General features: G+C 37.9%; 1 protein-coding gene across 9 annotated transcripts in view; it reads right to left on the bottom strand.

The window, feature by feature from the left end:
• dock3 (dedicator of cytokinesis 3) overlaps positions 1-19383 on the bottom strand; it is a 226945-nt gene that overhangs the window by 7916 nt on the left and 199646 nt on the right. For 4 of the 9 annotated variants that reach the window (XM_051910296.1, XM_051910292.1, XM_051910293.1 and 1 more), the window contains 20 exons: positions 18819-18904; positions 18637-18663; positions 18416-18511; positions 17920-17980; positions 17720-17813; positions 17130-17278; positions 15992-16078; positions 15725-15829; positions 15409-15550; positions 14576-14742; positions 14395-14481; positions 12700-12879; positions 12379-12462; positions 12179-12295; positions 11431-11570; positions 9775-9907; positions 8892-8973; positions 8543-8661; positions 8301-8388; positions 6960-7079 (listed from right to left, as the gene is read on the bottom strand). In XM_051910296.1, the coding sequence (XP_051766256.1) occupies positions 6960-7079; positions 8301-8388; positions 8543-8661; positions 8892-8973; positions 9775-9907; positions 11431-11570; positions 12179-12295; positions 12379-12462; positions 12700-12879; positions 14395-14481; positions 14576-14742; positions 15409-15550; positions 15725-15829; positions 15992-16078; positions 17130-17278; positions 17720-17813; positions 17920-17980; positions 18416-18511; positions 18637-18663; positions 18819-18904 (2164 nt within the window). Of the gene's footprint in view, positions 1-6959; positions 7080-8290; positions 8389-8542; positions 8662-8891; positions 8974-9774; positions 9908-11430; positions 11571-12178; positions 12296-12378; positions 12463-12699; positions 12880-14394; positions 14482-14575; positions 14743-15408; positions 15551-15724; positions 15830-15991; positions 16079-17129; positions 17279-17719; positions 17814-17919; positions 17981-18415; positions 18512-18636; positions 18664-18818; positions 18905-19383 lie in introns of all 9 variants that reach the window. The other 5 variants (XR_007932311.1, XM_051910294.1, XM_051910298.1 and 2 more) reach the window with 5 other exon arrangements.

Raw genomic sequence — 19383 nt, 5'->3', positions numbered from 1 at the left:
ATTTACAAATCCTGGACAGGACGCATCCTGGGAAAATGGCACATATGGTCACCCTATGTTAGAGCATAAACAACATCTGCAAAGTTACGATGCTTCAATGCAAAGGGAGATATTTTCTTTTAAAGAATTCTATGTTTAAGGACTACAACAAACGGCTGATAGGGACTGCAACAAGCTTCTTCCCGGGTTAGTGATATCACTAAATCTAAAATTTACATAAACCCTAGGGCTGGGTATTGACACAATTTTCACGATTCGATTCGATTTCTATTCACATGCTTGCAATTCGATTTGATTGTGATTTTGATTCGATATTGAATATTTTGGATGTAGTATATCAGTTACAGTACATGGCAAATTTTCGAGAGGAAAAAAATCTCTAATTACAGCTAATGCTGTAAACTACACATGGGAGTAAGTTGGTACTACTTTCCTATAATATTGAAGGTTAAAATTAACTTATTTATATACTAACACTTAAATTGACATTATGATGGCGGCCGATGCTGGCCAGTACTCGGTCTTGATCCTATTGGATCTATCTTCAGCATTTGATACACTTGACCACAATATTTTGATAAATCATTTACGTATTAAAACAGGTCTTTCTGGAGTGGTTCTTGACTGGTTTTCCTCCTACCTGAGCGACAGAACATTTTGTGTGTCAATTAATAATATTCTGTCTGAGATGACCCCCTTGACATATGGAGTACCCCAGGGCTCAGTTCTAGGTCCCATTTTGTTTTTATTATATATTCGCCCTCTTGGTAAAATAATTCATGGTTTTAAAAATGTATCTTATCACTTTTATGCTGATGACATCCAGTTGAACTGTTCTTTTAGAGATTCTGAGTTTGACAAGTTAACTGATTTACTGGACTGCTGTCCTGTATAAAGAACTGGTTATTTAATAATTATTTACAATTGAATACTTTAATCTTCGCTCCAGACCATAAGTTATCTCAAAATAAACAGCACCTTGGCTCCTTGGGTTCTTCTGCTCAGACGAGCCTCAGAAATCTTGGTGTTATGTTTGACCAAACTATGTCTTTGGACAGTCATTCTAGACAGCTGGTCAAAAAAATTTTTTATCATTTGAGAAACATTTCTAAATTGAGGGCGCTATTGTCTAAAGCGGACTTGGAGATGATTACGCACGCTTTTATTTCTTCTCGTCTTGATTACTGTAACTCTCTTTTTACTTATTTAAAAAAACCCTGCTGGGTCGTCTTCAAATGGTGCAAAATGCTGCAGCCAGGCTTTTAACAGGAACCCGCAGAAGGACTCATATTTCACCAGTATTATCCTCACTACATTGGCTTCCGGTCAAATTCAGAATTGATTTTAAAATTTTAATTTTGACTTTTAGAGCTCTGCATGGACAGGCCCCCCAGTACATTACTGACCTGCTGACCCCTTATTCTTCCTCCCGTACTCTTCGGTCTTCAGGCCAAAACCTTTTAATGGTTCCTAAAGTTCGTTTTAAAACTCGGGGTGACCGGTCTTTTCAAGCAGTTGCACCTAGACTCTGGAATGCCTTGCCCCTGTCATTGCATGCGGAAAATTCTGTAGAATCTTTTAAAAAGCAGCTGAAGACATTTTTATTTAAACAGGCTTTTGGTTGAATGGGTTGTAGGGGTGCTTGTGCTTTATTGTTTTGTGTTTTAGGGTTTTTTGTCATTTGTTATAGTTTTATTTTGTTAGTTTTGTTGTACTCTGTAAAGCACTTTGTGATCTATATCTGTGAAAGGTGCTATACAAATAAAGTTTACTTACTTACTTAAATTACACTCGATGATGTTTTTTTTTTATAATAAATAAAGTTTAGAATTACATAATCATATTTCTACTTCCATTCGTTTTTTTGAAATATAAACATTTAAATCGTGGCTGTCCTAACTGATTTATTCAAACATGCATTAAACATTGAAGAACATTATAATGAATATGTAACGGTGCACAGCTATATTTATCAGAATGCTGCTTTCTAGAGTTCACTTTTCTAGTTGACTACTGAGTTTATGGTCACTGAATATGTTTTTCTGAGGTAAATGTGATGTTACGTGACATTGTTTACAAGCTGTTTTATTGACGTCTTTCCGAGGTTGAAACTGATTGAGCTATTGAGCTAGACATGATACGGATTTCGTTAAGTTGTACTGTATATTTTAACATACCTTCAGATGTTTACTCATGTTTATTTCGCGCTGTAACTGGTATTAAAGCGGAGAGGATGCTCACATGCTCTCTGTGCTGCCGCTTCTCTTTAACTGAGGTGCTAAAGCGATCTATCACATCACATTAAACAGTGCCAAAACGGTATTTATTTTTTGAATCTCATTATAAGATGGATGTCATTTGAAATCTGAAACTTTGCTTCATATCAAAAGTAACAAAGCACAAAGATGGGAGGCGCGCTTCATGTTCTGTTCATTCATCAACTGAAAACAGACTAGACTAATCGATTCTTGGGATTCAAGAATCAATATCAGTTTGTAAAAATGAGAATCGATTAAAATCGAGAAATCAATGTTTTTTACCCAGCCCTAATAAACCCTACCCCCGAGAACAAACAACAATTTTACGCTGTACTGCTTCACAAACAAGGGTCAATTCAGCATTGGATTTGCACAAAAGATTAACATGATGGCACATGCTAGTCGATGAGTTGAATCAACTCCACAGCAACTACATAAATTTATCCACTAACCGTTCAGAAATGTCCAAATGCATTTTATAGGTTGTAACTTCTTCCTAAGTCTCTCCATCAGTGTCCGACACTGGTTTGAACAATGTAAGGCTGAACACCTGAACCCTGCGTGTAAGATTCTCCAGCTTTGTTGCTGAGCAACCCTCTTCTGGAAAGCGGCTGGGAGCAGCAGCTCATTTACATTTAAAGGGACGCACACAAACGGTTTGTTTTTGCTCACATCCAAATAGGGGCAAATTTGACAAGCCATTTTAAATGATCTGTGGGGTATTTTGAGCTGAAACTTCACAGACACTTATAAAAGGGGCATTATAGGTCCCCTTTAAACTGTCAAATACACACAAGGTTCTGTCAAAAACACAAATTTCACAAACACAGTTGGTTATGTCTGTGAACGTAAACAGCAGGGACAAAAATCGCTTGTGTATATTAGATCTGTGGCGTATTCCCTTTAAAAACAAAACTAATCCACTGCGTCTTCAGCGGCTCATTGCTTACGAGGGGCTTATGGAGGTTGTGACTTGTGCAACAGCTAAATTAAATATTGATTGGCCAGCCGAGAAACAAGAATTACAACATAAAAGCAAACTGGATGAAAGATTTTTACCATCCAGATCACAACCTCCTTGTCTGGGATTGCCATTCTTTCCCGACCTCCACACCAAGGTGTTGAGCTTGTGGAATAGACCTGTGTCTTACCGTGTATTTAACACCCAGACATCTAATTATTTGAATATTATGGGGTTGAAACACTATGGCTATCTGGCGATGCCCAGGGCTGAAGAGACACTTGCGAGCTATCTCTCCCCTGAGTCAGCATCATCGCTAAAATCCCCGACGTAACCCACCAAGCCTCTTAAGACTACTTCAGCGCTGAGGCCGCGGCATGCCTGCACACTATGTCTATTCTGCAGGCATACCAGGCCGACCTATTAAAGGACATTGATGAGGGCGGGGAAATTTCTGCGGACGCAATTCGAGAATTTATCTGGTATTAAGGTCAAAGACAAAAGCTTCCTTTTGAACTCCACTTCTGGCCTATTTGGCAACGCTGTCACCTCAGTCATTGATAGGTTTCAGGAGGTGAAGAAACAAGCGGTGGCGTTCCAGAAAATTCTCCCCTGCCGAAGTCATGTGTCCGAAGCTGCTGGGCAGGAGCAGCAGAGGCAGACCGTGAGCTCCTCACACAGAGCACAGCAAAAGCTCAGCGTCGCCACTCGGGCTCCTCCTCCTATGGGTGGCATTCGCAGCTGAAGTCTTCAAAGGATAAGACAGATCTGAGGACTGTCATTATCTCTAAGAAGGCTTCGGCGAAGAAGTCCTGACGCCAATGGCGCCAGGCTTCTGGGGGCAGTCCCCTCTGGGGAGAAAGGGATTACACCTCATTATACGGTGACCGGTTTTTCTCGGTGCCCTCAGGGGGCCGTTCTGCTAACCCTGCCACCTCGTGTGCTTCAGGGTACAGCGGTCTCCAGTGATCCTCCGAGGAGGGTCACAGAGCAGTCAGTTTGGTTGTTCCCTGCCGGTTCACCACTTCAGGACACTGGTCTGGCTGCCCAACCAACACCAGAGGCCAGTCTCGAGAGACTGGTTCCCTTAGTAGATTTTCTGACAGAATGAAAAGGTCTGCCAAATATATCTCAATGGGTACTGCATATAATAGAAAAGGACTACAGAATTCAGTTCGGATCTCGCCCCCAGGGGTTCAATAGGGTCCTCTCTACAGTAGTGGACCCAGAGCAGGCTCTGGTTTTGGAGCAAGAAGTTCTGACTCTCTTGCGAAAGGGGGCTATAAAACAGGTTCCTCCTCCCAGCAAGCTGTCAGGGTTTTACAGCCGCTACTTCATTGTTCCAAAAAAGGACGGAGGGTTGCATCCTATTCTATATCTGCGCTTCTGAATCGCACAGTTCAAGATGCTTACACTCAAGCAGATCGTGTCACAAGTCAGGTCAGAGGACTGGTTTGTAACAACAGATCTCAAGGATGCGTGTTTTCCATGTATCCATCCATCCACAACACAGGAAATTCCTGAGGTTTGCTTTCGGGGGCGAAGCGTACCAATTTCGGGTACTTCCTTTCGGCCTAGGTTTATCACCCTGCACTTTCATGAAATGTGTGGATGCAGCTCTGGCTCCTCTGAGACTCCAGGGCATTCGTGTGTTAAATTATATTGACGATTGGTTGATTCTAGCTCAATCTGAACTCATAGCAGTTCGGCATTTGGGGGGCGATCGTGAGTGGTCGCTCGGCTCAGGGTCTGTGGCAGGGCCATCTTCTTTCCTGGCACATGAATCAGCTGGAAATGATGGCTGTGTTTCGAGCTCTCAAGCACTTCCTCTCAGACCTGAGGGGCTTGTGCGTACGGACAACACATTGGTGGTCTCCTACATCAACCATCAGGGGGGTCTGAGGTTGTGTCACCTTTGCAAGCTGGCCCATCAGATCCTCCTGTGGGCCCAAGGGAAGCTGCTCTCACTGAGGGCAGTATACATCCTGGGGCATCAAAATCAGAGAGCAGACGTTCTATCGAGGCAGGGGCTGAGGCATGGGGAATGGAGGCTCCACCCTGAGGTGGTGGAGCTCCTGTGGAAGAAATTCGGTCGAGCGGAAGTAGACCTGTTTGCATCTCTAGAGACGACACACTATTCGTTGTGGTTCTCCCTCACTCATCCAGCTCCTCTCGGACTGGACGCTATGGTACAGACATGGTCAAGGCTACGTCTGTATGCATTTCTGGAGAGGGTTCGCCTGGATGGGGTTCGTCTCCTGATAGTAGCCCCATTTTGGCCGGCCCGAGTATGGTTCTCATACCTGGTGCCTTGCTTCATCGTATCAGAAGCTAGTGTTCTTTGTTTTGGGTACGCTTTATAGTTTCCTGGTCTGTGACGTCACCCGCCTATTCAGGGAACCAGGGTTACATATGTAACCTGAGACGTTTACACAGAGACAATAAAGGTATTGTTTTCAAAAACTTGCACTTTTCAGGCCCCCCAAAATGTTGTGTAAATAAATGGCCAAAATGGATGAAAAGTTTCTGTTTTTAGTTGAAAACAGTGTTGTGTAAACGGCCCCTTAGACTACATTTAACTTCATTAAACGACCATTTATTTATAAATTTCATTATTTTATGTATAAAAGGTGCACAGTTAGAAAATAAATTATATATATATGAAATAAATGTTTTTATTTCTCAACTATACATTTGCTATTAGATTTAATCACACAGGTGTGATCCAATAATGTCCCTTAAGATGCAGCGACAGTTGTTTAGCCCAGAGGAGAATATTTAATGAAGCCAAGTTCAATCGAATAAAGATTCCACTAGAATTCAACAATGTACAAACATTTCAAGTAGACACCTTTTTTGAGTTCTTAAAGGGTTAGTCCACCCCAAAATGAAAATTCTGTCATTAATTACTCACCCTCATGTCGTTCCACACCCGTAAGACCTCCGTTCATCTTCAGAACACAAATTAAGATATTTTTGATGAAATCCGAGAGCTCTCTGACTCTTCCATAGACAGCAATTTAACCACCACTTTCAAGGTCCAGAAAGGTACTAAAGACAGTCGACGTGACTGCAGTGGTTCAACCTTAATTTTATGAAGCGACGAGAATACTTTTTGTGATGAGTCGGCGTTCTGACATAGAACATGGAAGCGCAGAACGTAAACAGCATAGGAGAATGATACAGAAGAGAACATGTTGTTGAATAAAGTCGTTATTTTTGTTTTGTTTTTGCACACAAAAAGTATTCTTGTCACTTCATAATATTAAGGTTGAAACACTGCAGTCACGTGGACTATTTTAACAATGTCTTTAGTACCTTTTTTGGACTTTGAAAGTGGTAGTTAGATTGCTGTCTATGGAGGAGTCACAGGGCTCTTGGATTTCATCAAAAATATCTTAATTTGTGTTCCAAAGATGAACAAAGGTCTTATGGGTTTGGAATGACATGAGGGTGAGTACTTAATGACAGAAATGTCATTTTTGGGCGAACTAACCCTTTAACTCTATTGGCTTCATGTTTTCATAAATTCTTCTAAACAGTACGTGCACACTTTGGCAGATACACATTCCAAATGTCTGTCAAATGAGCTTGTGTAGCTGAACACACCATGGCGCCGTATCATGCATAGATGATCCAAGTAGTTAGTGTCTTTTATAACATTTCAAAAGTAAAAGCAATGGGTTAATGAAATGTCTTTCTCTTCAGTGAAACATTTCCTCAAAGATACTGTTTCTTACCGGGAGGGAGGGTGCGGGGGGGAACGGGTGGGGCCATCACACTCCCGACATGAGCAGAGAGGAACGGCAGAGTGTCCCTGGTGCCACTGTCCAAACTCCAGCTGCTGGGAGCTGTCAACACTGCCAGAAAGAGCAAAGACCACCATCACTTTACACATCACTACTGACCTGCTGGATCCTCATCTGAAGGTCAGATATCTCAGGAATTCCTACTTAGCATGTTGAGGTTTGGATTCTGGTGTTTCCAACCGGACACTAGCTAAAGTAGACTAATGAGTGAGACTTCCTTAGAAAACCAGCTGGTCGACAGACCTCTCCAGCTAGGCAGTGTTGGAGAACATCATGCATGATGGTAAACCAGCTACATTAGCTACAAACTAGCACTAACCAGACTGTGCCAACTCTGTTATCCACTGTTGTTTAGAGAAATTGTTATTAACAAGTGTATGGTTTATCAAAAATCAGCTTAACAAGCAAGACTTCCTTGGTAAACCAGGTTCACCAAGAAGGTTGTTTAACTTAGCTGGTGAAGTTGGTTGACAAGCATCAACCTTCAACAACAAAGTTGAACAAAATTCTTGGTGAAACTGGTTTATCAAGGAAATCTTCTCAAATCAATTTCTGTGAACAACTATGGCATTTTCAGGCTGTTTAGTGCTGGTTTGGAACTGGTGTAGCTAGTTTTGCTTCGAAGACTTGGCAAGAGTCTGGTTTATCAACTGCAAAAATTAAGTCTTAAAAATTAAGCGGCCATAAGCTCAAACGTTAGAATAAGGCTGGACTGTGTGCGGACTATCTTGACTTTCAGTGCTGCCATTGGTCTTTGATCAGCTGGGAATATACCTGAAACTGTCGCTGCATCAAAAAATGCCTACTTCCCAACTATATAGTATGTGAACAGTGGTACAACAAAAGAGTAGTATTTCCGAATACATTATTTGAAAAAAGGAGGAGAAAATACCCAGACGACCTACAACTTTCGCTGAGATTTTGGAGTGTGCATTTGATATATGTATCGTGTTTACTATCCCATGAGGCCATGGGAGAGGAGACGTGAATGGAAAGTAAGCAAAGCAACTGGCATAGTAGGTCACATGACAAAGCCAACATGACCGATATAGTACGTCCGGAATGCATTCGTACTGCACAGACACATACTAAATAGAACATATGTTTTAATTGGTCGCAAAGTCAGTAGTACCTACTCAGACTGTATGCACTTTTTGATGCAGAATTGTTATTTTGAGTATTGTGATTTCTGCCTGGGGTGAGGGGATTGTGGGTTTGTGGACGGATAGAGGGGTACAGTGGGTTCAGAGATTCATACACACCCAGTCATACCTTTATCAGCCACAGAGAGATTAGGGTCACTGCAGGGTTTGCAGGGACCAATGACCTGATGGTATAGAGCCCTCTGATGGTTAGTAGGCTAGTGGAAAAAAAGCAAAATAAAAACAAAATATGTACTTTAATGTTACATTACTGCCATTATCTTACCCTCAAAACTGAGGTCCTATCATTTTCTGACACAGTTTAATGGATTTGTGAAAATGCGAATTAGCTGCATCTTGTGGTAGACGCACCTGACCGTTCTCGGTTATGTTGGGGTACATGGCACTGCTGGGACGGTCCCTGTGTGGTGGTAGAAGCATCAACATCTCTCGGTTGTGCCTGTATCTGTCAGGTAGTGATGGAGACCCAACTGGAGAGAAAGGAAATTAAACATTGTTTAGTTTTGAGCTTTTGTAAAAGATTTGTACGTTGAGACTAGAAAAGTCATCTTTGAGCTGAGTTGTTCCTTTGAGTGAAGCTAGAAGATATTGATTGTCACCACAGTAAATCAATGTTCAAATCACAATGCATTATAGTTCTCAAACAATGGTTGGGAAACACCAAAAACTTGGTTGTATTATAAAGTTTATTGTTGCTTACCTCTGATGCTGCCGTGCCCTGAGTTGATCATCTGAGATGGAGCTGAATGCGTTGAGCTCAAACTGGATGATGATGGACTGGGCTGAAATGTTACACAGGGGGGAAACAGTACTTTAAAAGATCAGACAATATATTCTTGGTAATTGCTATGGTGTTCTGAAGGTTGCTAAGGTGTTGCTATGATATTATGGGTGGTTTCTGGGGTGTTGCTAAGTGATGCTAGTGATGTTATGAAGAATTTAGGGTGTTCTGAAAGGTTGTCAAGGAATTGCTAGGTGGTGGGTGGTTTCTAGCGTGCTGCTATGCAGTTGCTCAAGTGTTGCTAGGGTGTTGTTAGGCAGTTTCTAGGTTGTTCGAAAAGGTTTCTAGGTTATTGGTAGGTGATAGGGGGTTGTTAGGGTGCTATGAGTGTCACGAGACATTAAGACACTGCTAGGATAGTATGGGTGATTGCTAGGGTATTGCTAAGAGGTTGTTAGGTTAGATGTTCTTGGTGGTTGCTAGGGTGTTGCCAAACAGTGCTAGGGCATTGTTGTGCAGATGGTAGGGTCTTCTTCTGGGTTGTTAGGAATTGCTAGGTGGTGGGTGGTTGCTAAGATGTTGCTAGGTGGATGCTAGGTTTCTATGGTGCTCTAAGTGATAACTAGGGCACTACAAGGTGGCTGCTAGGTAGTTGTTAGGGTGTCCTGAGTGGTTACTGTGGTGTTGATAAGTGGTGCAAGGGCATTGACACTGGATTCTGGTGTATTCTAGGTGGCATGTGGTTTCTAGGATATTGCTAGATAGATGCTTGTGTGCCTTAAATGGATGCTTGGGTGTTTTGGTTGGTCACTAGGGTGTACTTGTACACCAAATGTGTGTATTATGAGCTCATGTAGCCCACCTGCATACGGTAGAGGTCCTCCGGGTGCTCCATCATACTGTCTGTCAGGATGAGCAAGTTTCCCGTCTCACTGGAGGTGTGAGAGGAGAGAGAAGAGGAGGAGTGGCGGACAGACCCCAACACATTCAGAGGGCTAGAGACAGACAGACAGAGAGAGAGCGAGACAGGGGGAGGAGAGGGAAGGGAAATACAGGGATGGAAAAGAAAAGCAGGAGAAAGTGTGGAGGAAGAGGAATGCATGCAGGGATGAGGAAAATGAATCAAGGTGAAGAAAAGAGATTGTAGGGTCATAGAACACAGGCAGCCATGCAAGTATGAACGAAAAAGAGGAAGACAGAATAAAGGAGAAAGAAAGAGGAGTATAAAGCATGCACACAGAAAGATGTCAAACATATGTGAGGTAAAGTGACAGAAGAGAGAGAAGGAGAAAGAGGAACAAACAGAGAGACATGAGAGACACGTGGCGGAGCTGAAGCTAGTGTGTTCAGGGTGGGCAGCATGAGTGTGTACGCGTGTTCATGAGGAATACACGGTCGAGGAGTGTTTGTGAAGAGAAAGGAAGGACTCTGTCTACAGAGCAGGGATCTCTCTATAACCCACAGACATGTGAGTAGAACACACACAGACTACAAAAATTCATTCAATACAATATGATATATAGAGTTTCCTGTGAGGTGCAACACATGAAATAAACATGTGGAATAATGAAATCCTGAATATAAATACACAAAGTTTGGACCAGGGTTGTTATTGTTAACTTAAACTAAAAATATTAAAAATCATTTTCGTTACTAAAAATGACAAAAGTTACTAGGCCTTTTTTTTTTTTTATTAACACATAAAATTACTAAAACAAACTAAAATTAATAATGTAATAACTGAAAATAAATGTAAAAGCCCATTCAAAATATTAAAAACCATAATAGTATAATAAATTATACTAAAATAACACTGGTTTTAACACTCTTTTTCTTTCTTTTTTTTTTTTTTGTAGAGAAATAAAAAGTTGTAATGTGTTTATTTTTATTTTAAATGGGTGAGTTAGACAATATTTTTAGACAGTATTTTTATTATTTTTGATAAAAAAAAGTACTAATAAAGAATGAGTATGTGTGTCCACTGGTAGAGTAGATACAAAATTAAAACACAAATAATAATAATAATAATAATAATAATAAAAAACATTAATTCTAAATCATTCATTAAAATATAAAACTAAGCATAAATATAGAATATATTATCTAAAAAATTGAAATAAAAAATCTAAGAACATGAACTAAACAGTTCCCATATTTATTTTCTTTTTGGCATCACATCTGGAGCTATTATATCTCATAAAAGGTAGTAATACCTAGTATACTGCACTCATGTATACTAAGTATGTTCAATGGATTTTCATTAGTGTGCAATCTGTGCATGAATTTGATCGGCTTTGTTAAATTAAAGGAATGTTATAGCTAAGCTCAATCTACAGCATCTGTATTGTGCTGTCGAATACCACTGAAAATAACTTTGACTTTGTACATCAGATTGTAAAAACTGAAACATATAGTATGCTGTTCATGCTCTAATATGTTCTCAGGCTTGTATACATAGTTTATATCCAATAGATACACATGTGTGCATGCAGAACGGTATCTGTAAGGGTGTATTTACCTGTGTCTGTGCATGAGCTTAATACTTTCAGGACTCATGGGACTGTGGGTGGTGAGGATGCCGCGTGGGGTGCTCGCCCCTGAGCAGGCCGGACTCAACTTATCCAGACCGGGCAGGCCCTGCAGGGCCACATAGAAACACTACTCTGAATATCCACACTGTCTGCATTGATGCCAACACAGATTTAATTTTACATGCACGCTCATCTTACAAGAAAAAAATCATATGATACTGAATCTACACAAAGAATGAAGTGAGAAAATCAAAATGTATTTAAAGAACCCCATGAAATACTTTCAAAATTACAGGTTTTTTCCTACATTGGCATTTCCTATTCAAACAGGAAGTTTGGGGCGTGACATATTGAATGGCTTGGACATTACTGGACCTAACCAGAAATTAGGTTACGTCACAGATGCAATTAGCATATTGTCATTCTAGAGAGCATTTGATTGGACAAATATTTGGACACGCCCATGAGTGCAGGATGAGTCATCAATGATTTTGGCTTGTTTTCCTAAAAATTTTAACTTCTAGGTGTAAAATAACAAATAAATGACTGTACCTCAAACTAACAGATATGGACTGAATCCACAAACTTGTAATAAAATCTAATAATATTAATTAAATAAAATTTGAATACATTTTGATTTATTGGGGTCTTCATCTAAATTTTTATTTATTGGGGTAAAATTCTAATTTTGTTGACAAATCTGTCAATTCATAAGAAGCAGGTATGAGGTCTCACATGACAGAGGCTGCTCCTCATCATCTGGAACTGGTCGATTAGCTTCTTGTGCAGGGGACGCATTTCCGGGTGCACCAGTTTCTCGTGGACGGCCAGACCCACACCAAGGATATGAACCTATGGGGTTTATTAAATAAGGATGATTATTTGACCTTTTCAAAATCTTGTTTGCATTGTTAAAATGAAGAAGTTGTGTTCACCTGTTCTTGCATCAGATCCTTGAGTTGGGTGATCTTCTCTGTATCCTCTGGGTGACTGCTAATGTACTCTTTATCGAAGAATGCCTGCGAGACAATAAGCATAAAAACGTTCAACAACTTATAATGATCTGTTCTTTTATATAAAGGCTGAACGTCTGATGTTCATTCATTTGATCAACAAAAAGCTCGTCAACGCAATAGAAATGTGAAGAAAGCAGTGCTGCTAGTGTGAAGTTTCTAAAGCACAATTAGAAACAATGTTCTTTTCAACTTCGCAATGTTAAATTTGGTAGAGTTCGCAGTAGAGAGTGCACCACTCACTTCCTGGTATCTGGCGATACCCCCGTTGACAGCTGCATCGATCACCCCATTCAGGCACATGCTGAGCAGGTTAATGTTTCCGTGAAGCTGCTTGTGCTGGTACTGACTGATCAGGGTGCGCAGCTCCTGGTTCTTATTCTCCACCACGTAAATGGCGTTCTCCAGTGGACTAACTTCAACCTAGAGTACATGACGTACGTATACGGTAAACACAGGTGCTCTGAACGTATACTCATTCACTTCAGTGAATCTCTATATTATTGTGACATTATTATTATTATCTTGAGTTTAGTTATAAATATACTATAAATGAGAGATTTTTCATATTATTAATAATTACATATATTTCATTAATTAAAGGTACATTTTTTTTTTTAGTTTAAATTGATTTTAGTGTTTGGATAGTTTATATGCCAATTAAAGAGGTTTTATGTAATTAATTATTTATGCAAAATCATATAAAACATGTTAATATTACATATTAAAATATGTAAATTCATGACTTCATGAAAGTTCATTTTTAAATTAAAAATTTGTTTAAGCATTATAGATGTAAATTAGATTTTTTAAATTTAATTATTTATGCAAAATCATATTAAGAAAACATCAAATATGTAAATCCATGACTTCATGAAAGTATTTTTTTTTTTTTAAATAAATTGTTTTTATTTTTATTTATTTTTTTAAAAATTATTTTTACTGTTTGGGTACTTTAAATGTAAATTAGAGATGTTTTATTTATATAATAATTTATGTAAAATTATATTAAAAACATTTATTATGTAAATTCCTAACTTCACGAAAGGTAAATTTTTAAATTTAAATTGTTAAAGGCAAACTTTTTAGTTTAAATTGATTTCAATGTTTGGATAGTTTAAATGTAAATTAGAGATGTTTTATTTAATTAATTATTTAAGCAAAATCTTATAAAACATATTAATATTACATATTAAAATATGTAAATTCATGACTTCATGAAAGTTCTATTTTTAAATTTAAAATGTAAGCAGTACAGCTGTTTTTTTTTTTTTTTTAAATTGAAAATAATTTTAGTGTTTGGGTAGTTTAAACGTAAATTATAAATGTTTTATTTATTTAATAATTTATGCAACATTATATTAAAAACTGATGCAATATGTACATTATTGACTTGAAAAGTTCATGAAAGTTACATTTTTTAATAAAAAAGTTAGTGGTTGGGTAATATAAATTTAAATCAGACATTTAATTAATTTATTAATTATTTATGTAAAATCAATATTCCAATTTAAATGGATAATAATAATAAAACACTAATTTAACATATTTTATGTTTATGGACAAAATCTTGGCTGTTCAGCCAAATTATGATTTTATTTTATTTATTTATTTACTTTTGCCCTTATTCATACAGTACAGTACGGAGAGCAGACAGGAAGAGAAGTGGGATTGGAGAGGAACAGAAGCCTGGACTCGAACTTCGGTCAAAGCGCAACCCACAAGGCTATCAGCTCCAAAAAAATTATGAAAATTTTATTAAATTCAATTTTTCTTAGAACACAGTATAATTAGGTAGTGATAAGTGTACCAGCATATAGTACAGAAAGACACTTGCTAAATTATTGACTGGAAAGCTTTGAGATTCAATAAGCAAACCAAAATGGTGGCCTCATTATGTTGATGATATATTCAGACTTCGTTTGGTGAGTCACCCACCAGCTCACGCTTATCCACTTCAAACCAGCGGGAGATCCCGGGCAGAGGGTGGGTGAGGATGAGTGTGGTCCGCTCAATCCAGAGACTCTGAAAAAACACAGACATGATGCAACTTCAGCCAACGCCTGATGTTAAATTCATTTACCCACTAGTCTTTCCTAGAGATGAACTTCAAATTCACCTTAAATTCATTCTCCCTGTCTTTTGGCCCTTTATGGAAGGGCCGGTCGTAACGGAATCGTCTGACATTATTGACTCTGTAGAAACTTTTGATGCGGTCAGGCACGCGGTCCATCTGTAGCACATCAATGTTTTCTGGAACTGGAGTCACAGCGTAGATCTGTAGGTCTATGGAACTTTACATGAAGGAATAAACAGCTGCTGTATTTCGAACAAGCATGTTAAAAGGATAGATAACCCTAAAAATTAATAGTCCGTCACAATTTTATGTTGTGAGTGAAATGAGTGAATGAATGAGTGAGTGAGTGAATGAATTTATGAATTAATTGATTAATTAATTAATTAATGAACATATGAATGAATACTGTTGTGGAACATTTTATATAATTAAAGGTATATAATATTATAAATACATAATATTACTTTTTTTTGGATGAGCGTATACAAAATATTTAGTGCAAAATCAAATAAACTACAAACTAAATCTGCTTTGAAATTTACCATTAAAACAACCCTTTATCTTACTTTTGTTGTACACCAATATAAATAATATAAATGATGCTTGGTTTTGTATTGTTAATGACATGAAAATTCGCTCACCCTGACCTGAAACGCAAAAAAAAAAAAAAAAAAAAAAAAAAAAAATCCTTATCCCCTTTCCCTTAAAAGACCCCCAAAACCATGTAATATTCTAATAGTAAATCTTGGCTGTCCAGCCAAATTATCATCTTTTATTTCATTTTATTTTATTTTATTTCATTTAGTCATTTCCTTTAAAAAAACAAAACAAAAAAACAAACAAACATCTAATGGTTTTATTATGGTGAAGGATACACTGAGCATCACCCTGTAAAATCCCCTCATCTGGTTGATTAGGGTGCTGCATGGAGATTGCTTGTGGAAATTCTCCCAGCATTCTTTGCTGAAAGGCTTCAAGCCTCTCGTAGTCATGCCCCCGACAAACAAACTCCTTATTCTGTGTAGAGAGAAAAAAAAAAAATCTATAAATAAATATATTTATAAATAAATACTATATAATTAATTGTTTCAGTTCTTATTTATTTTATATTTATTTTAAATTAAAAATCAATCCCTTAATCCTTACAATTATGACAAACAAATAGAGCGTGTAAATATTGCAATAGCTTACCCTGAGGAAGAAGGGAAATTTCCGACCATAAAATCCCACCCTGAAGAACTCCGGCTCTAGTCGCTGCTGCTCCATGATGTTGTCATAATACGCCGCCTCCATTTTCTGTACAGAAAGAAAGAGCTAAATATTCACACAGCATTGACCTCCTTCTGAGCATAATGCATAACAGTACATTAATAGCTATGCGGTCCACTCAAAGTGCTGTTATATAATCTCTATTCATATATTCACATTTTAAAAAAAAGAACATCAAAAAGCACTGACCCGTATCCAGCTGAGACTCTGATAATCGTACAGGGACTCGTACTGGAAGGCTAGTTCTCGGCACAGCGGGATGCCATACTCCCAACACTGGGAAGTGAACAAGGGCAGGACAGCAGTTTTGATGTGCAATTTAAAACTAGAGTTGCATTTCCAGAAAAGCAGAATTCTGGTATGTTAAGTTTTAGTCAAGTTTATAAAAACTTAAGGTTTGCACCTTGTTTATCGTCAATATGCAAATGAATCTAAGAAAGGTGAATCTGTATTCAGTATTCAGTGATTAAAATTAGTTACATTTGATTTTTTAAATGTTAAAAATGTTAAAGTACCCATGAAATTAAAATCTGCCTCATCTATATTCTATCTGTATATTATAGATCTTTGAAATGTTTAATCAAAATGTCATAACTGAACCTTCCAGTGAAAAAAAAAAAAAAAAAAAAAAAAAAAACCTCTCTGGTGACGTATGCAGGATTTCTTTAATCATTTAGTTTGTTTAAACCCCTCACCTTCGTCAGACTACTTTTGAGAGTGACTCCCACATCTCAACACATCTTTTTTTGGACCCTATTGACATTCATTATAAGGTTTGAAAGTTCGAAAAAATTCATTAATTTGTTAAAGTTGCGATGAACTGGAAGTAGCATCAGATTGGGTGAAACGCCGCAACAGCTTGAAGCTGTCTGGACTCAAGAGAAATTCCAAATCTGTATGTACTGATGTCAGAAGTAGCGCAAGCGCATGGAGTATGTCAGAAATAGTATAGATAAAGTGGCATTATTTTACGTGTTTGTATTGTGTTACATCAAGTGTACACAGTATCACTGATTACAATGGGTTCTCTTTACTTTTGTCGCATTGTGCCACTTGTAGACATGGTGTAAGGCAGAAATTATCCACAGAAGTGTGAATAGAGTCTGTACGTTAAATTCCTCTGATTAACTGGCCATTTGTCTCAATAACATTATAGACCAATCCTGCCTTAGCAACAGTTGACATCCATTTTGTCAGACAATATTTTGCTCTTTTCTAATGTAAGTCTCATTGTGTTTGGACAACTTAAGTTTGAATTTTATAGAAATTGCTCTAAATTGCTCTGAATTGCTCTGTTTCCGGGACACAAAGTGGTGTCTGTAAATACCTTTCCCTTGTTGAAGTAGTGGATGACCTTACGACAGAGACCCTCTTTACGATGCCATTCGCTCTGTGCAGGATAGTGCAGGAACTCTCTGAGGGGTCTTTCCTCCCAGTGGAGCAGCTCCCAGTACAGCAGGAGTGTAAACGCCGCCTCTGTGGGACACAACGGTTGATATGGTTGAAATACTCTTGCGTAATATACTTTATTTTACCTAAACTGGTAGAGCACGGTGCTAGCAACGCCAAGGTCATGGGTTTGATTCTTAGGAAACACACAGTGATAAAATGTATACTTTATATGCACCGATTTTGCATTCCACTATGCTTCTTTTCCATTGGTTTTCTATATAAACATGCACCAGTTGGACGTCTGAATGTTACATTTGCGTCTTTTGCAGAGTCACGCACATGACATGGCGTTCTAAAAATGTGGCAATCAAATTAAAATAAGTTTAAAAATCGTGACTGTAGACCTTGCATTGTTTTTTCATTCCACTGCACTACGTCTCATATTTTTAAACGCAATTCTGTGTGATGTGGCCTATGCTGTTTTTAAATGTGCAAATGTGAAGTAACTCTGAATAACTCTCTCACCTGTGTAGTTTTCGGCCTGCAGGTGCATGTCACACAGCTTGTGAATGTATCGGATGTACATCTCCTCCTTATTAATTTCTGACTTGTAGAAATTCTACAAAATTACATCATATGATCATCAGGTTACTTTTGCTTGATTGCAAAAAAGCCATATAGCATATATTAGGTTCACAGAGGATCGAACGAAGGCTAAGTCTCACCAGCAGGTTGACGGTGCAACCAATTTTCTTGTTTTCAGTCTCATCACCTTTCATGCAATCTCTGCCGACAAAAGAAACAGAAAGTCTCAGTAGATACACAATGCCACGCCCACTGACCATCAAATCTAATTGGCTGGTTTCTATATAATTTCTAGAGACTTTCACTTTATTTGTTACCAAATTACATCCAATTTATTAACTGTTAAATGCTGTACAACAATGAGCTGTGGCTTTGTCAGTCAAATGGCCACTTCCTGTTTAAGAGAGCAGCTATTTGTCAGAAAAATCTGCAATGTGGACAGGAAGTGAAACAAATTAGTTACGATAGAACAAATTATAGCTAAATGAAAATATATATATATAAAAAAATAATAATAATAAATAATACACAAATATCAATATATTCAAAATATTAATAAATACTATAAAAATAGTGTATAAAATAACACTAAAATAACACTCACACTTATCCTTAGACACTAGATGGGAGTTTTACCTGTAGTCCAGCAGTCTTTCCATGAGGCGCGTGACAGAGGTGACAAAGGAGATGCCTGTCTCCCTCCAGGTCTCCTGCTCAATCTTCTCCAGCAGACTAGGAATAAACGGCACGCATATACATAATTTTTTAAGGGCACTTCATGGGCTGAAGGTAAAAGAGGGGCTTGTAATGGAAGATCCTTGCATCTGATTGGTTGAACAAGGTTAGTTTCCTCTTACCTGGGGTACGGCCCAAACAGCTGAGTTCTAATAATCCCGCAGCACAAGGCAAATCAGAGACACTCGGGTTATGACATGAGACTCAAACGGGTGCATGTGTAGCTGTGTGTGTCAGTGGAGAAGGCAGAGGCAGCGTGTGTGTGTGTGTGTGTGTGTGTGTGTGGGTGTGTGTGTGCACTTACAGTAAACTGAAGAGTTCTCTGTAATTCTCGTCTCCTTTGCCTTCAGACACCAGACTGTCCAGCTTGTCTATCAGTTCTGCCTCCACCTGCACCGCAAACATGAACTGAATTGTGCGCCGATAATGAACAGATGACAAACGAATGGAGAATTTTCTATGGTTTTTGCCTTTTTTGGGGGGTAGCACCAAGTAATGTATATATATATATATATATAAACATTTATTATTATTATTAATAATAATAATCCAGAATAAAATGTCATTATTAATATTACTTAAAAGTTTTCATATCCCCCAAATTGGTTTTCATCCAAATTGCCAAATAATATTAGATCAGATGCTTTTTTTTTTTGTTAATAAATACATACATACAATGATCCTTCTTTGTACTAATATTTTACATTACAGTTAAATTTATATTAATATATTATAATATATATTAATGTATAGTATAAATTCCTATTAATATATTAAATATTTCTTTATACTAATCTTATTTCATTTTTTTTTTTTTTTACTTCAAAATGGCATTATTTCTCAAGAATAGCCTGAATATACAATGATTT

This window comes from Ctenopharyngodon idella, chromosome 10 (assembly GCF_019924925.1).
Source record: "Ctenopharyngodon idella isolate HZGC_01 chromosome 10, HZGC01, whole genome shotgun sequence".
NCBI classification, from domain to species: domain Eukaryota; kingdom Metazoa; phylum Chordata; class Actinopteri; order Cypriniformes; family Xenocyprididae; genus Ctenopharyngodon; species Ctenopharyngodon idella.
The sequence above is the reverse complement of the archived record's forward strand: the minus strand, read 5'-3'. Positions and strand labels throughout refer to the sequence as shown.